Source organism: Lissotriton helveticus, chromosome 5_1 (genome assembly GCF_964261635.1).
Source record: "Lissotriton helveticus chromosome 5_1, aLisHel1.1, whole genome shotgun sequence".
In the NCBI taxonomy this organism is placed as follows: domain Eukaryota; kingdom Metazoa; phylum Chordata; class Amphibia; order Caudata; family Salamandridae; genus Lissotriton; species Lissotriton helveticus.
Window position 1 is genome coordinate 31497185 of NC_136065.1, and position 15635 is coordinate 31512819.

General features: G+C 43.1%; 1 protein-coding gene across 1 annotated transcript in view; it reads left to right on the forward strand.

Moving 5' to 3' along the window:
* Positions 1–15635, forward strand: part of LOC144752365 (uncharacterized) — a 229231-nt gene that overhangs the window by 204571 nt on the left and 9025 nt on the right. Inside the window, exon 5 of the mRNA XM_078640299.1 lies at positions 6829–6851. Coding sequence (XP_078496425.1) covers positions 6829–6851 — 23 coding nt within the window. The remainder of the gene's footprint in view (positions 1–6828; positions 6852–15635) is intronic.

A 15635-nucleotide genomic window follows, 5' to 3' on the forward strand; every position in this document is an offset into this window, starting at 1 on the left:
CTGGACAGTACCCATGTACTGATTGCAGTGTGTGCCACCTGACACGCACCTCTAAGACACTCACTGGAGCCGGGCAAGACCTGGAAACAACTACAACACACCAACTGTAATTCTATGAGCGTAGTGTCCCTCGCAAGGTTAGGACAAGAATTGTTGAACACCGCAGTACAATACGGTGTAAGAAAAATATAAGCCTTATCACTGATCCCTATCTACAACAAGGACATACACCTAACGATATGTCATGGACAGTGATCAATCAGTTCAGCCAGACCAATCTGACAATGAAAAATTCCTATTGACCAAGTAACAACGATGGATTTACCGCTTATCCACCCAGCTCCATGGACTCAGTGACTCCATCCCATGGCATAGCCTGAATTCCTGAGCGGACACAAGTCATACTTCCTGTGCCCTCATACCTGGACCCCTTCTGATTATGTCACTCAGAGCCCTGCGTTCAAATTAACACCATAACCCCTTAGGCTCAAGAGTGACCGCACCTATGGATATCAGCATAACATGTCCTGCCTAATGTCACCACGACAGGACTCACGCCCATGTCCGCCTTGTCCTCTGAAATCCTCCCTCGCCTCGCTTAGCTAGTCTATACATACAATAGCGTGTAAGCAGCACACTTATCACTACATCGGCACGCTATAATCATGGTTCCCAATGTGTTTGCGCACGTCTGTAGAGCCCGTACCACTGCTTCATTACGTTGAACATGGCAGGCGCCAATTCTCTATGCTTGCTAAAATTTCCAAGACAACCGGCAACACCGGTCTCACGTCATCACCGGCAGACCATACCCTAGGCTACACCAGCACTGCGTCATCAGCGCAGGCATTTCTCCATTGCAACTGGTCCTACGTCATTAGTGCAGGCTCCGCGTACATGCCCGACCTGTTTTCTATTTCTCTTTTTCCCGATAGACGCTACACGCTTTCACCACTAATTGAACACACCGGGCCAACAACGAGAGGTATTTAATAAACCCGCGAATCCCGGCTCCAGTATCGTCAGAGTTCCGCAGCAGCAACTACAGGTTGACAGGAGGGTCCTGAGCTTACACGCAGTAATTCACTCTAGACCACCACCATGCCGCGACTGATCTGGTAAGACTGTTCATTTTCAGCATCACCAATGGCCACCGCACCATTTTTTTCTCTTTCTCTCCTGAGAGCCAGCACCCCTGCCGGAAACTCATGGGGCACTCGCAGCAATACGCTTGTGTGAGAACTAAGTTATTTTCTTCCTTCTCACTACTTTTTCTTTACCGATATTACTGCTACTCACCTTATCGCATATATCTGTTTTCACTGTAAATACTTCAACTTGCCGCTAGTGCCGCAATACACACGGACGCGACGGTCGCAAATATTTGACGTGATTATGCATATCGAGCTAATTCCCATCTTTTTATGTTTGTTTTGTATGTGTTTTTGTTGTACAGTAATGCCTTGAGAGGGAAGCCCCCTCTTACATATAGTGCACATTAGCGCGTGCAACACATTTTTCTGATCTACGACACAACAAGTAGCATAGATCATACTTTCTCACACATGACAAAGGTCCTGAGGAAAGCCAGTTTATAGAATAAGGCTGAAACATGTAGACCACCCACTGGATGCAGGAGTACCCTAATACCACTCACCTACATCCAACGCCTTTCTTTTATTACTGCCAGAGGCCCAAACATTAAAGTAAACCTTTGGGTAATGGGACCACTGTACAGTTTTTAATCTATCACCCTTCACGCCACCAACACTGCACACTCAGTAACATACCTGCTCCGCTGTAATGCAGGCGTTGAAGCACACCTGGGACACATTCGGTGTCATTGGGTGGGCCCGATGATGAAGCATGCCCTCAACTAGGTTGGTGGGTGAGGGCTTTATAACAAGAAATAAGACTTCATTACCATACATCATCAACCACACACTTTTGAGTCTCCTACCACGTCTAGGTAGACTAGTTCTTCTTGATTAGATGCACAAATACTTTACCCTTTTCCTCCTAAGGTAGGTCTTCCTGCTCAGTGCCAAACTACCAGAGGTTGAGCACAGGATAATTCATGGTGTGTGACTGACTTACCCTGACTAGGATTGTGGTCCCTACTTGGCCAGGTCTCGTACCTCGGTCAACTAGAGACCCAATTTCTAACGCTCAGTGCACTACATGGATGTCTGCACATTTCTGCCGGGCAGCAAGAAACTTTGATTTATAACTGGATTTTCTGAACACCATGAACTGTAACCAGATATGGCTTAGGATAGGAATAGAGGTGCAAACCCACTTATGATGGGCCTACGCTGTCCCTTTAACACTGATGCTCTGCTCAAACAGGATGATTCGTTCACAGCCGAGAAGCTTCCTGAGAAATGGTCCATGCAAAGGGAACTAAGGGGCATATGTAACATTATGGATGACATTGAGAAAAGCAGGTCCCAAAGTTTGACCCCATGCTTTGGTAAATACCTGACATTGAGAAGGAGGCTGTCAATGCACTTGGGGGCTAAGGAGTCAACAGGCAGAGGGGTGTGCTACTTGAGTCTACGGGGGTGTCAACTGCCTTATGGTTGTTGTTGTTAACCGGCCATGATGATATGCTCGGGTCTTTTAAAGCCTTGTGAAGACAGTGAAATCTACAGTGTAGACAGGCTACAGGGACTTCTAATTGGGTTGGGAAAGGACCTTTGCAGGAGGTGTCTAAAGGAGCATCGGTTCTGTGCAAATTGTCAATTTTATGTAAGGCTTCAGATGAGTAAGCGATTCTTGTGGGTACCTCAGTTCTGATGTAAGGGAAGCAGGGGGTCCTTGTGATGGTTGGGCATGGCCGGGCACAGATGGGTGGCTGCATTGAAAGCAGGAGTGTTATTGTTTAGGAAGGGGTACCTACCTTCCTGCACAAAAACAATCACCTGAGGCATTTTCCTCTTTCTGTCTGTGCTGTACTCTACTCAGGCATAGAAAAAATGTTGAAACCTAATTTTTCACAAATTTCGGAACGGTGCCATCACCTCTGCCTATAACTAACCTCACATTTTCATGGAAAGGCCTAGGCTTGTGCATACGCCATATTAGTGTGTTACAGGGCCACACTAGGGGCCAGATGTAGGTAATTCATATTTACCGACTCTTAAATACCGAATTTTACCGATTCGGTATTTAAGAGTCGGTAAAATGAAGGGGGGAGATGTAGGTAAATCGAATTTAAGAATTACCGAATCGGTAGGATTTGGTATTTACCGATTCGGTAAATACCGAATCGGTAATGCCCATTGATTTCTATGGGCCATGAAGCCCATAGGAATCAATGGGCAATACCGATTCAGTATTTACTGAATCGGTAAATACCGAATCCTGCAAGGGTGCAGGGGGTGTCACTTTGACACCCTCTAGCACCCCAATTCCGGACTTGTGTGCCATGTGGCACACAGAAATGCCCTAAGGGCATGTCTGTGTGTCACATGGCACAGGTGTGCATGCACTGATGTGCATGCACACCTGATTTCGGTATTTTACCACCCAATTGGATTGGGTGGTAAAATACCGACTCTTAAGGGCCTGTGGCACTCTTAGGAGTGTCACCTACATGTGGATTTACCGAATCGGTAAAATTACCGATTCGGTATTTTACAGAATCGGTAAATTTACCGAATCGGTAAATTTACCGATTCTGTAAAATGATGGCCCCTACATGCCAATTCCTAAATACCGGTCGTTAACGGCCGAAATCGGCCGTTACCCACCGGTATTTTCTCTCCTACATCTGGCCCAAAATGTCAGGATATCAGTTTCACATGCATTCGGACCCCCAAGACAAGGGTACATGCCCATACTCCATGCACTGAGGACATTCCTGTTCCATCATGTAGCCAGATGCAAGGTGTCTTGTTACCTGAGTCAGGTTCTCTTTGTTTACACTGTTGCCTAGTAGAAACCCTGTTTGACCCTCCACACATCGGTCACCTTCCCTCAGTGCCTTAACAAACATTAGACCCACAAGGACGGTCTTTAAACAGGTGCCTGCTCCTCTTGGGCATCTGCCTTTTCCCTTCTGGGATACACATGTGAGGGAACTTCTCCCTGACATGGGCCGGTTTTGAACATTCGTCTGGTCCTGCCCTGGGTGATTGGTGCAAGTGCTGTGGTCTCTGGCAGGAAATTAGAAAGACACTCAATCAGAGCCTCCAAAAGTACTTAACTCCACCAGCGCTGCACCCATTTTAATGTGGGTTTGGAGCCTCCAGCTGCACAGAGAAGCCCCTGCCTTAGAGGTGGCCACAGCTCTTCGTTCTTCCCGGATAGCTGCAATCTCCTTTCCTAGACAGAGTCTTCCTGCAAGGCACACTTCTTATACCCCTACCTGCAGGTATCTCCTCCTTCAGGGCACTCTTCTGCTTGTACCTCCTCCTGCAAGGTGCTCTTCTAGTGCCACTCCCTCCTTGTGCCTCCTCTTGCAGAGCACTCCTCTTGTACCCCATCTGCTTGTACCTCCTCTTGCAGCGCACTCCTCTCGTACCCCATCTGCTTGTACCTCCTCTTGCAGCGCACTCCTCTCGTACCCCATCTGCTTGTACCTCCTCTTGCAGAGCACTCCTCTCGTACCCCATCTGCTTGAACCTCCTCTTGTAGAGCACTCCTCTCGTACCCCATCTGCTTGTACCTCCTCTTGCAGCGCACTCCTCTCGTACCCCATCTGCTTGTACCTCCTCTTGTAGAGCACTCCTCTTGTACCCCATCTGCTTGTACCTCCTCTTGCAGCGCACTCCTCTCGTACCGCATCTGCTTGTACCTGCTCATGCAGGGCATTCCTCTCGTACCCCATCTGCTCATGCCTCCTCTTGCAGGGCACTCCTTGTACCCCATCTGCTTGTGCCTCCTCTTGCAGAGCACTCCTCTCGTACCCCATCTGCTTGTACCTCCTCTTGCAGAGCACGCCTCTCGTACCTCATCTGCTTAGTGAGTTGGACTCTACCCTCAAGGTAGATGCAGCAGCTCCATCGGGGTTAGGCCCCAAGTGCCTAGCATGGCTCCTTAGTCACCAGACAGTTCTGCTGATGGATGACTTCACATAGCAGGTTTCTGTGGGAATGCGGTCCACTAACCCCCTATGTCCAGCAGATAGTTCCTGCTTTCTCTGGGCGGCCTACAGCTCACCTTGTAGGGCTCCCACCCAGGAAGTCAGCAATCGGGTGCCCTGGCCCTGACGCGTCAGTATTTCGCACCAGCATTTCTTTATGGTCCTGACTATGCTTAAACAGAATCCTGGCACTGATCTGGGTTTCTAACCAATTTTTATCTAAGTTTTGCAGACATAGAAGCAAACTCCAGATGTCCATCCCAGGAGCTGGTTTCAGGCAGATCCTGATAATGTAGTTATTTGCCCAGAATGTTCAGGCCAAATTTTTTGTTTGCTCAATCTTGGCAGTAAATGGGAGCAGAGGTTAGTGTGGCTTGATGGAATCTGAGACAAAGACACAAAAGAGGGAGAGGTCTTCCAACTCACAGCAACCATTGTGGAGAAGAATGAAGCTGGAAGTGGTCCAAGATTGTCCCGGCACTTTTAAGTGGCACCTGTATCCCTCGTTCCTTTCAGAGGAATTTGGTCAGCTTCAAAGGACTTTAATATACCCATAACCTACCTCTTTGTTTGGCACTCTTAACACAAAGCACATACAAAATTCTGTCTTCTTAACGCACAACAGACACATGCAACACTCATAGTGCACACATCGGGCCACATGCATCAAGGAAAAACCGGTCGCAAACAGGCAGATTCTCAGAATCTGCCCCTTTGCAACCGGTATTTTTGCATTTGGGATGCATCATTCCAAATGCAAAAATCGTAAATTGAGATTGTATTTAAGGAATCGCAAATTGCGATGCCTTGAATGCAATGCATGGTGCCATTTAAAAAAGCTATTTCGCTATTAGGGTCCGCTAATTACCCCAAAAATATACCAGATGATAATTAGCAAAAAAAAGTGCATTTTTCTAAGTTGCAGGTTACACACACACACATGCCCTTGGGGCATGTGTGTGCGCAACATGTGTGCACATATCAATATCAGGGGTGCAACAGGGTGTCCTTTTGGCACCCTTGCACCCTTGAAATTGCATGCTCAATTTGTGAGTACCTATTGGGTACTCGCAAATTGCGCATGCAATCCCATCCCTCTAGGCCCATAGGAATGAATGGGAAGACATTCCTTATTTGCGAATCGCAATTTGCGAGTTGCAATTAAGGCATGTGTAGGAATCACAATTTTTTGGCGATTCCTACATGCATAAGGAATTGTGATTCCTAAATTGCAATTTCTTAAAAATCGCAATTTAGGAATCGCAATTCCTTACTTTGATGCATGTGGCCCATAGTCTTTATGCATGTCTTCTGTAACCTACCAAGAGCCCCTTACCCTAGCTGTTTAGACTTAGCTGGCCATATATTAAAAAGCAGGTTCTATAGATTGCTGCTCATAATTAAACTTTAGCAGCAATTACAGTGGGTGAGATGTCTTTAGGAAGGCTTACATCACGGGAGAGGTCAATTATCAGTTTCTGCTGTGTCATGTGACCCCATTCAGAATATTTCAGATTGTGCTGTGTCATGGGATTTCCATTCAGGATATCACCGCCTGTGCCAACAGAATATCAGACTTTGTGCGCGGCTGTGGGGGCAGCTCCCAATGTCTTTAAACTAGAAATAGAAGAGTTCATTGAAGCTTAGATTTCCAAACACATTTCAATGCTAAAGTAATAAAAGATTATTATATATTCAGTGGAAACTGCATTCATTGTATTTCTTTTTCTGTTTTGCAGGATGTCAGAAGTACCCTGAGCAGGTAAGGCTGATTTATTATCCTCCTCTCAGTGTGAAAGGAGCACGTCTCGCTGCTACAGGGGATGGATGGAATTTATTCCAATCTATGTTGATTAACTGTCAACTCCCCGATTCCTTTACCTTGGTCAGCCCATACATTTATTCCGTTTAGAATCACTTGGCCCCACGTTAATCCCCCACTGCCACCTACTACTAGTTCCCCCAAGTCATCATGCAAGTGGGACAACATGCAGAAGCACCCAGATCTAGTTAACCATGCATTACGGCTTAGACCCACCTTATCAGGCATCACCTCTCAGGAAAACCAGAGCTTTAAGAATTGGATGATCACACTTAGTAATATATTCACCCCCATAATTCTTTGAAAAGGAAATCGACCACCAAAGTATCAGCCCCCTGCTATACTCAAAATTACATCTTCAATGTAGACAATCTGAGAGTAGACAGCGGAAAGAATACAATTCAGAAGACTTAACTCAGTTCAAAACAGTTCTCAAAGCTTATCACAAACAAATTAAAGTGGAGAAAAAAGTGTATTACACAAATCTAATTACATCAGCTGAATCAGATAAAAAATGTATCTTTAAACTTGTGAAATCATTCACCCATCCTAAAGTATTGAATCAAGATGTCCCGCCTTCTCAAACATTATGTGACAATATCGCTAACTTTTTTGAACCAAAAATTAAAACGTTACAAACAGACTTTAATATGGAATATGTTCCCCCATAGACACGTCTTCCGTCCGTATCTTATAAGGTCATCTCTAATCTGCAAACCTTCCAGACCATTCGCCTAGAACAGTCACGCCAAGCCATCCTTTCCTGTGAGTCGGGGTCACCTTTCTATGCTTGCCTGCTGGAAGTTCTTCACGCTTTTATTGATTGAACCCGGTTATCAATGAAATTATCAATTCTTCCCTTTTACCTGGAGATGTTCCCACTGATTGTTAAGTTGCTGCTGTAAAGCCCCTTCACAAAAAGCAATTCAAGTATCGTACTACTCTCTCCAATCTACAGTCCATCTTTTTGTTGCCCTACCTTATTAAGATCACAGAGAAATTAGTCAATAGTCAATTGACCACTTTCGTAGAAGCGACCAACCTTTTGCACCCTCACCAGTCTGGTTTTCGACCTAACCATCCCACCGAATCTGCTCTTCTAGAAATCACTGAGACCCTCAAATTTGTCTTAGATGTGGGTAAAAATTCAGTCTGAGCCTATTAGATCTATCGGCTGCAGTTGACACGATCTCGCTTGATATTCTAGAGCACCGCCTGAAGATGTGTGACGTTTCCCATCTAGCCTTGGCCTGGCTAAAGTCCTTTGTTACTGGTCGCAGGCAAGTGGTTACGTTTGGTCATTACCAGTCAACCGAAAAGCCACTCAAATCTGGCGTTCCGCAGGGATCCGCCGTTAGCACCGTTTTATTCAACATATATATATGGCTTCCCTCATTGAATTAATATCATCCTTTAAAATTGAAACCACTTTATATGCCGATGATACTCAGTGGATCTTAGTGCTGGAAGAAAATTCTACAGTTGCAGAAGAGCAATTTCAACTATGTCTCACATAAGTCATCCATTGGCTGCAAGTTCATCATCTTAAATGTAACACTGAGAAAGCTGAGATCATGTTATTAGGCAAGGCCAACCATTTCACCCCCAGTCTTTGGTGGCCAAAAGATATCCCCCCTCCACCAGATACGGTAAAGGTGGTAAAGAATTTAGGAATAAAATTTGATACCCTACTTTCCTTTCATCCAGAAGCGCTAGCAGTAGCTGGGAAGTGTTTCCAGCTGATTAAAACTGTAAAACATAATTCAACGTACTTCCTCTTATGGCGAGAACCCTTATCACCTCACGATTGGACTACTGTAATAGCCTGTATGCAGGGACCAATAGTACAACTCTAAAAAAAATGAAAGATGGTACAACATGCTGCAGCTCGCCTGGTGCTGAATTTACCTCACTGTTCCTCTACGACTGCAGTCCTCAAATCACTACATTGGTTACCCATTCATAAAAGAGTGCTATTCCAAATGTTGCCTATCACCTTCAGCGCGAAAATAACATCTGGCCCTAACTATCTAGCGGCCAGGTTTATTCCATATGTCACGTCTTGACAGCTTAGATCTTCTTTGGCAAACCTTCTCATTCCGCCCCCATTCAGATGTAAAACCAAAGGAGGTAAACGGTTACTGTCCTTGGAGCGAAAGCCTTTAGGAAACTGCTGAAAACCTGGGTGTTTGCCGCGCCGGACCCCCTAGGCTTTTCTCTAATCTGATCCCTGGATAGGTTTATATTAGCCTCCTTTGGTCTCCTTTTCGTATAGTGCCAAGATGCTTCTTGGAGCGATAGTGCGCCTTATACATTTTCTATGACATAACATAACATAAAGGCCACTGCTGAGCTCACACAAAAACCCATCCTGCGAAAGAAATATGTAAAAGGACCTCAGTTAGTAAAAAATTTAAAAACCCACCTACGGTTGTAGTAATCCAGGAGTCAGGTGGATAGTTTGAAGAGATTTATTGAAGCAAATCTACACAGCTCATCATCTGCCAGCATATCCAGAGTGTACAGTTCTCCCAGAGTTGAATCATAACATTCTACACTGTACATGAAGCAGATGACATCATAAGCAAGGGTCAGCTGAGCCAAGCAGCTGAGCAAGTCCATTCACTTAAAGTGACAGAGTACATCTTAACAGGTAATGAAAAATATACAACAGGTAATGGAATATAACATACCTCCTTTCCTTCCAGCGAAAGGAACAAAGTAAAGCAACAGAAAGATTAAACAGGTATTAGAGCATCTAAGAAAATTTAAACAGGCATTAAGTAATAATCAATATCAAATAATAAATTCATTTAAAACATCATAAAGAAAACACAAATATTGTTACATTGGAAATAATGCTAATCACGAAACCTATGAGGCAAAGAAATAGATCTAACACTTTTCCTGCGAGAAGAATCCATATTGTTGACATGCATATCACATTCTTTCGAAACCCCCAGATTGGCTTTAACCTTTACAATTTTTGAGATGTTCCACCAGTACCCTCCTTCAACCTGTACAGCATTTCCACCAATTCTCATTATTTTGATAGGTTCACTGTATTTCCTCCTTCCTTTCTTTGTGTGGGTAGAATTCTTTATCCTCACTAAATCCCCCACACACAACGTGACCATCTTGGCATTTTTTTTCTGATCAAACCAAACCTTCTCCTTATTTTGTGTCAAGATGGAATTAGATTTGACTGTTTCTAAAACAGACTCAATATCAACTAAAGGACATGACCATTTAGACATCCAACTGGGTCTAAAACTGGTGTTGGCCTTTCTCCCTCTTAATACCTCAAAAGGAAAAAATTTGGTGGAAGAGTGCGGTGTCCTCCTATAAGACCAAAGCATACTTTCAAGGGATGCAACAACATCTTGCCTCCCCTCCACTGCCCACTTGATACACTCACCCACAACACGATTCATCCTCTCAACCAGACCATTCGTTTGCGGGTAATAAAGTGAACTCTTAAGATGCTTGATTCCACAAGACTCAAGGAAGGATTTGAACTCAAAACTAACAAACTGAGTCCCATTGTCTGAGACTATGAATTCAGGAAACCCCTCTCTCAAAAAAACTTCCTTGAGGAATTTAACCACAGTAGAAGCACTGACCTCCTTAACAACTTTTACCTCAGGCCATTTCGATGTGTAATCCATCAAGACAATAATGAACCTCATCCCTAGAGGTAAAACTTCATAAGGACCCATGATGTCAACGCCTACTTTAGTCCAGGGACTGGTGGGACATTCAATGGGAGACAATGGAGGAACAACAACTTTAAGTGACTTTTCAGACACCGAACACACTGGACAGTTTTCAACAAAGGTGCGAATCTCATTGTCCATGCTTGGCCACCAAAAATCTTGTCGCACTCGACGTATAGTTAAAGAGATACCCAAGTGTCCCTCATGAGCCTCCTTCATGATGACAAGTCTGAGACTATGTGGTGGGATGAGTTTGTCACATCTTACTAACAGACCGTCCTCAATTGAAATCTCAGACTCAATCTTCCAATAAGGTTGCAACACAGAAGGTAAAGACTTCTCCTTGGGCCAGCCATTCTTGACAAAATCGAACACTTCTTGTAACATCTTGTCCTTCGACAAAGATTCTCTCCAATCTTCCTCAGACCCCACAGCTAGGACAGGAACATCTATTGAAGCTATAAAACAATCTTCCTCATCTTCATCATTCAAATCAATAAAACCTGTACCTTCGCTCACACCATCATTCTGAGGAAAACGTGACAAAAAATCTGCACGCATATTTTTGCCACCTGAAATGTGCGTGACAGCGAACTGATATTGAAGTAACTTGGTAACCATTCTCGTGATCCTGGGTGTACAACATTTACTGGGACCAGCAGACAAAATAGACACCAATGGCTTGTGATCAGTAATCAGATTGAAATGCCTGCCCCACACATAGGGTCGATATTTGTCAATAGCCCATACACACGCTAGCAATTCTTTCTCTATGACCGAGTATTGGATTTCAGCACTCCTAAGTACTCTGGAAGCAAAAGCAACTGTAAATTCCCTTTCACCAGAACGTTGAGTAAGAATCGCTCCTAAACCCACTTTGCTCGCATCTACGGTAATATAACATGGCAAATCTGGGTGAAATGGAGTAAGAGCATCACCTCTCTTCAAAATGTCCTTAACTTCCATAAAAGCACAATTGCACTCACGTGTCCATGCGAACTTTGTGGAAAACTTGAGCAAGTTACTGATGGGTCTAACAATTGACGCATACCCAGGCACGAATCTCGAATAATATTCCAACAATCCAAGTAGAGACTTAACACCAGATCTATCCTTAGGTACTGGTGCTCTCATAATAGCCTCAATTAACCCTTGTCTAGGTTTGATCCCTTCAGAAGAAAGTAAATGACCAAGATATTCAATCTCACTGGAACTAAATTTACATTTCTCCGTCTTTAAAACAACACCATTTTCCTTAAAAATTCCCAAAACCTTTCTGACAATGTTATCATGGGTTTCATCATCCACAGCATAGATCAAAACATCGTCTTGAAAAACAAGAACACCTTCAACATCTCTCAAAAGATTTTGCATCACCCTCTGAAAAACAGAGGCTGCTGAGGCCAGTCCAAAAGGCATTCTTTTGTAGCGGAACGTGCCAAGTGGTGACACAAAAGCTGTAAGTGAACGTGACTCAGGGTGAAGTTCAATTTGATGGTAGGCACTAGCCAGATCTAACTTTGAAAAAATTCTAGCACCCTTGATACTGGTAAAAAGATCTGTAATCTTGGGTAAGGGATGTGAGTCAACCCAGATTTCCTTGTTTAAGGACCTAAGGTCCACACAAACTCTGAGTTTTCCATCTCTCTTCCGTGCAACGACCAAAGGAGATAACCATAGTGAAGACTCTGTGGGTTCTATGATTCCTTTTTCGCAGAGCATAGTGATTTCTTTGTTAAGATCTTCCCTAATGCTAAAAGGAACATTCCTAAGTTTGTGCTTGATAGGAGTAGCACCATCCTTAACAATTATTTTGTGTTTGAAACCTACAATCTTCCCAAGTCGATCACTAAACACAGAAGGAAATTCATTAACCCACCTTGTATTTTCTTCCTCACAAGAGACAAGTAAGACTTGTTCCTTCATCCCTGGTCTAAGTTGCATACCAAAAAGACCCTGATGGAACCAACCTAGAATGTTAAGTCCATCTACAGCTACATAAACCTTGCCCCTTATTCTCCTACCCTTAAACTCTAGGTAGTCTTCGAAAAATCCCAAAAGGGGAATTTTACGTTTTTGATAAGAAATAGGAGGAAAAAGTGCTCTATCATCCCAAGTTTCACTAAACAATTCATTAGTAATTATGGTAATCCTTGCACCCGAATCTGCTAAAAGATTGAGTTTTTTATCGCCAACAAGTATTTCCACAATAGGATCTACACAGGTAGATGGATCACCAGTGAGGGGTATGGATGTGTGATCGGAATCAGTAACAACAGAAATAGTTTCAGAGTCCGATTCATCATCCGATTCTAAAACACAAGCTATAGTTTTCCTTTGAAACTTCTTCCTTAAGCAAACAGTAGCATAGTGTCCTATTTTTTTGCAGTAATTGCACGTAGAACTTATAGCAGGGCATTTTGAACCTTTGTTGTGTATAGCATTACCACAACGCAAACATACATTGCTTGGTACAGATACAGCATCTTTAAATCTGGAAGAAGGATTATCTTTAGGCTTTGGAGAAAAATTGCTAACACCTTTAACAAATTTACCTTTACCCTTTTTAGAATTACCAACAAAATTAACACAATCTACTGGCTTGTCCTCTAATTCTTTAAGAGAAATATGAGAAGTTTCGATACTTTTCGCAATCTTGATCGTCTCATCAAGAGTGGGATTATCCATCGTGAGTAACTTTTGTCTAGTCTGCTTGTCTTTACAATGGCCAACAAATTGATCACGAATCAATTGCTCGGTAAAGTTTTCAAAAAGACAGACAGAAGCTAATTTCCTAAGGGTGGAAAAATACGAATCAATATCCTCACATTCAGACTGTTTTCTCATAAAAAATTTATGTCTAAGCACAATTAGATTAGGCTTCTTGTCAAATCTTAATTTAAGTTTACTAATAGTAGTTTGATACTCATCTAACACTTCATTGTCTAAGGGAAGATCAGGTAAGTGCTTGAAGATGGATCTACCCTCAAAACCAAGGGAATGTAACAAAAGAAATTTTTGTCTCTCAGGACGATACCTTGAAGCACCTATAGCACCTAAATACGTTTCAAATGCGTCAAACCAGATGTCCCATTTCACAGGAGGTTCTCCTGGAGTGTCAAGGAAAGCAGGAGGAGCATTAATGGATTGTAACGCAGACATCCTGAAAGGAAAGAAACTAAAAAATAAGATGCCTTTGAAGAAAATTAAACCAAATGTATAATCCTTTGTAGAGAATGGGGCCTTTCAAACGCAGCCTTGAATCAATAAAGAACTTCTTGTGAAGGAAAAGAAAACATTTTTTTGATTGTGGAGGTGTACACTTGCATTGTTTTTGATAAAGTTTTTATCCTCCTGTTAATAGAAAAAAAATGATGTCACAGTGCCTTCTTGAAGAGATGTCGTGGGAATGGAACACACCAAATAGAATGCTAGAATGTGGGATTGTTATTCAGGTTGTCTAGCCAGAGATTGTCAAAACAAGAAGAAAAAAAATAGTTCAAAACAATATGCGTTGCTGGGTGACAAAGAAGAATCCTTTCCTGTGGACTTGGAATGACTCGCGCTGCTCTCGTGCGTGCGCTCATGCAGAGCTGAGCATTTCGAATATCAACAAAGTCGAAGAGCTTCAAGTGCTTGACGGTGTGCGCGCATGGACTCAGCCGCTCTAACATCAACAGAAGGGAAAGGCGGTTGAAGTTTGACAGCGTGCGCTCACACTTGACAAATGTTTCCTTTTAAAAGAAAATGAAAACACACACGAATACCGCTTGAGTCACTCAGCGCTGGTCTATTTATACGCTCGAAATGCTTAGAAAAACAAGCAGGAAGTAACAAGAACGCTGCTCGAGTTACTCAGCGCAGGTCCACTTAGACGCTAGTAATATTTAAAAGTATGCAGCGACAGGGACGCTGTTAGAGCTACTCAGCGCTGGTATATAAAATTCCTGGAAATGTCCAGAAATACATGCGTTAGCGCGCTGGTTCTAGCAGTCTTCTTACAGCAATGTCTATATATAGGCTGCAGAGTTTGAGAAGCAGAGCTTGAGAGGCGTGTTGAAACACGGCAAAAGTTGAAATAAATAACATGAATGTCACTTATCTGGAGAAGAGTGGAAGGTCATCTTGAAGGTTGAAATTAGAGCTTGAGTTGAGTTGAATAAAAATTGAGTTGTTCGTTTGAAATGTTCCTTTGAAATTTCACTGGAGAGTTGAAGATGGCAGATGGTTTGTGGAAGATGGAAAAATAAATTATTGAAGTCTTGCGTGGGTTCAGCTGTGTAGAACCGCGTCGCCAAAAATATGTAGTAATCCAGGAGTCAGGTGGATAGTTTGAAGAGATTTATTGAAGCAAATCTACACAGCTCATCATCTGCCAGCATATCCAGAGTGTACAGTTCTCCCAGAGTTGAATCATAACATTCTACACTGTACATGAAGCAGATGACATCATAAGCAAGGGTCAGCTGAGCCAAGCAGCTGAGCAAGTCCATTCACTTAAAGTGACAGAGTACATCTTAACAGGTAATGAAAAATATACAGCAGGTAATGGAATATAACAACGGTCCAGTAGTTAGAAAGGTCCAAACTGTACCCCACTATTCTCCTTGGTCTCAGAATCCATAATATATACACACGTTCTTTCAAACCCTTCATTTTGTTTTAAGAAATCTTCAGATCCTCATATAACTTCATTGAGATCTCAGAAATCTCACCTGAGTCCCCTGAAAACACGCTTGAGTCCTGAGAATACTCACTACCATCCTCTGGAACCTGTTTGAGTGAGAAATAATTGAATTAGCCCTCCACAAATGAACGTCTGTCTTCATAAAACTTATTTAAATGTTGTTAACCTACCACAAGTCCTAGAAAAAGTTCCATGAGCCACAGCAAACTTCATTGCATTCCCCTCAGCTTTTCTGTCCGGTTTAGGGGTGGGTCACAGCTGGTCTTTGATGCCAGTCCCAAACTTCCATCACATTCAGCTAAAAAAGGCCTTTGAAAAACA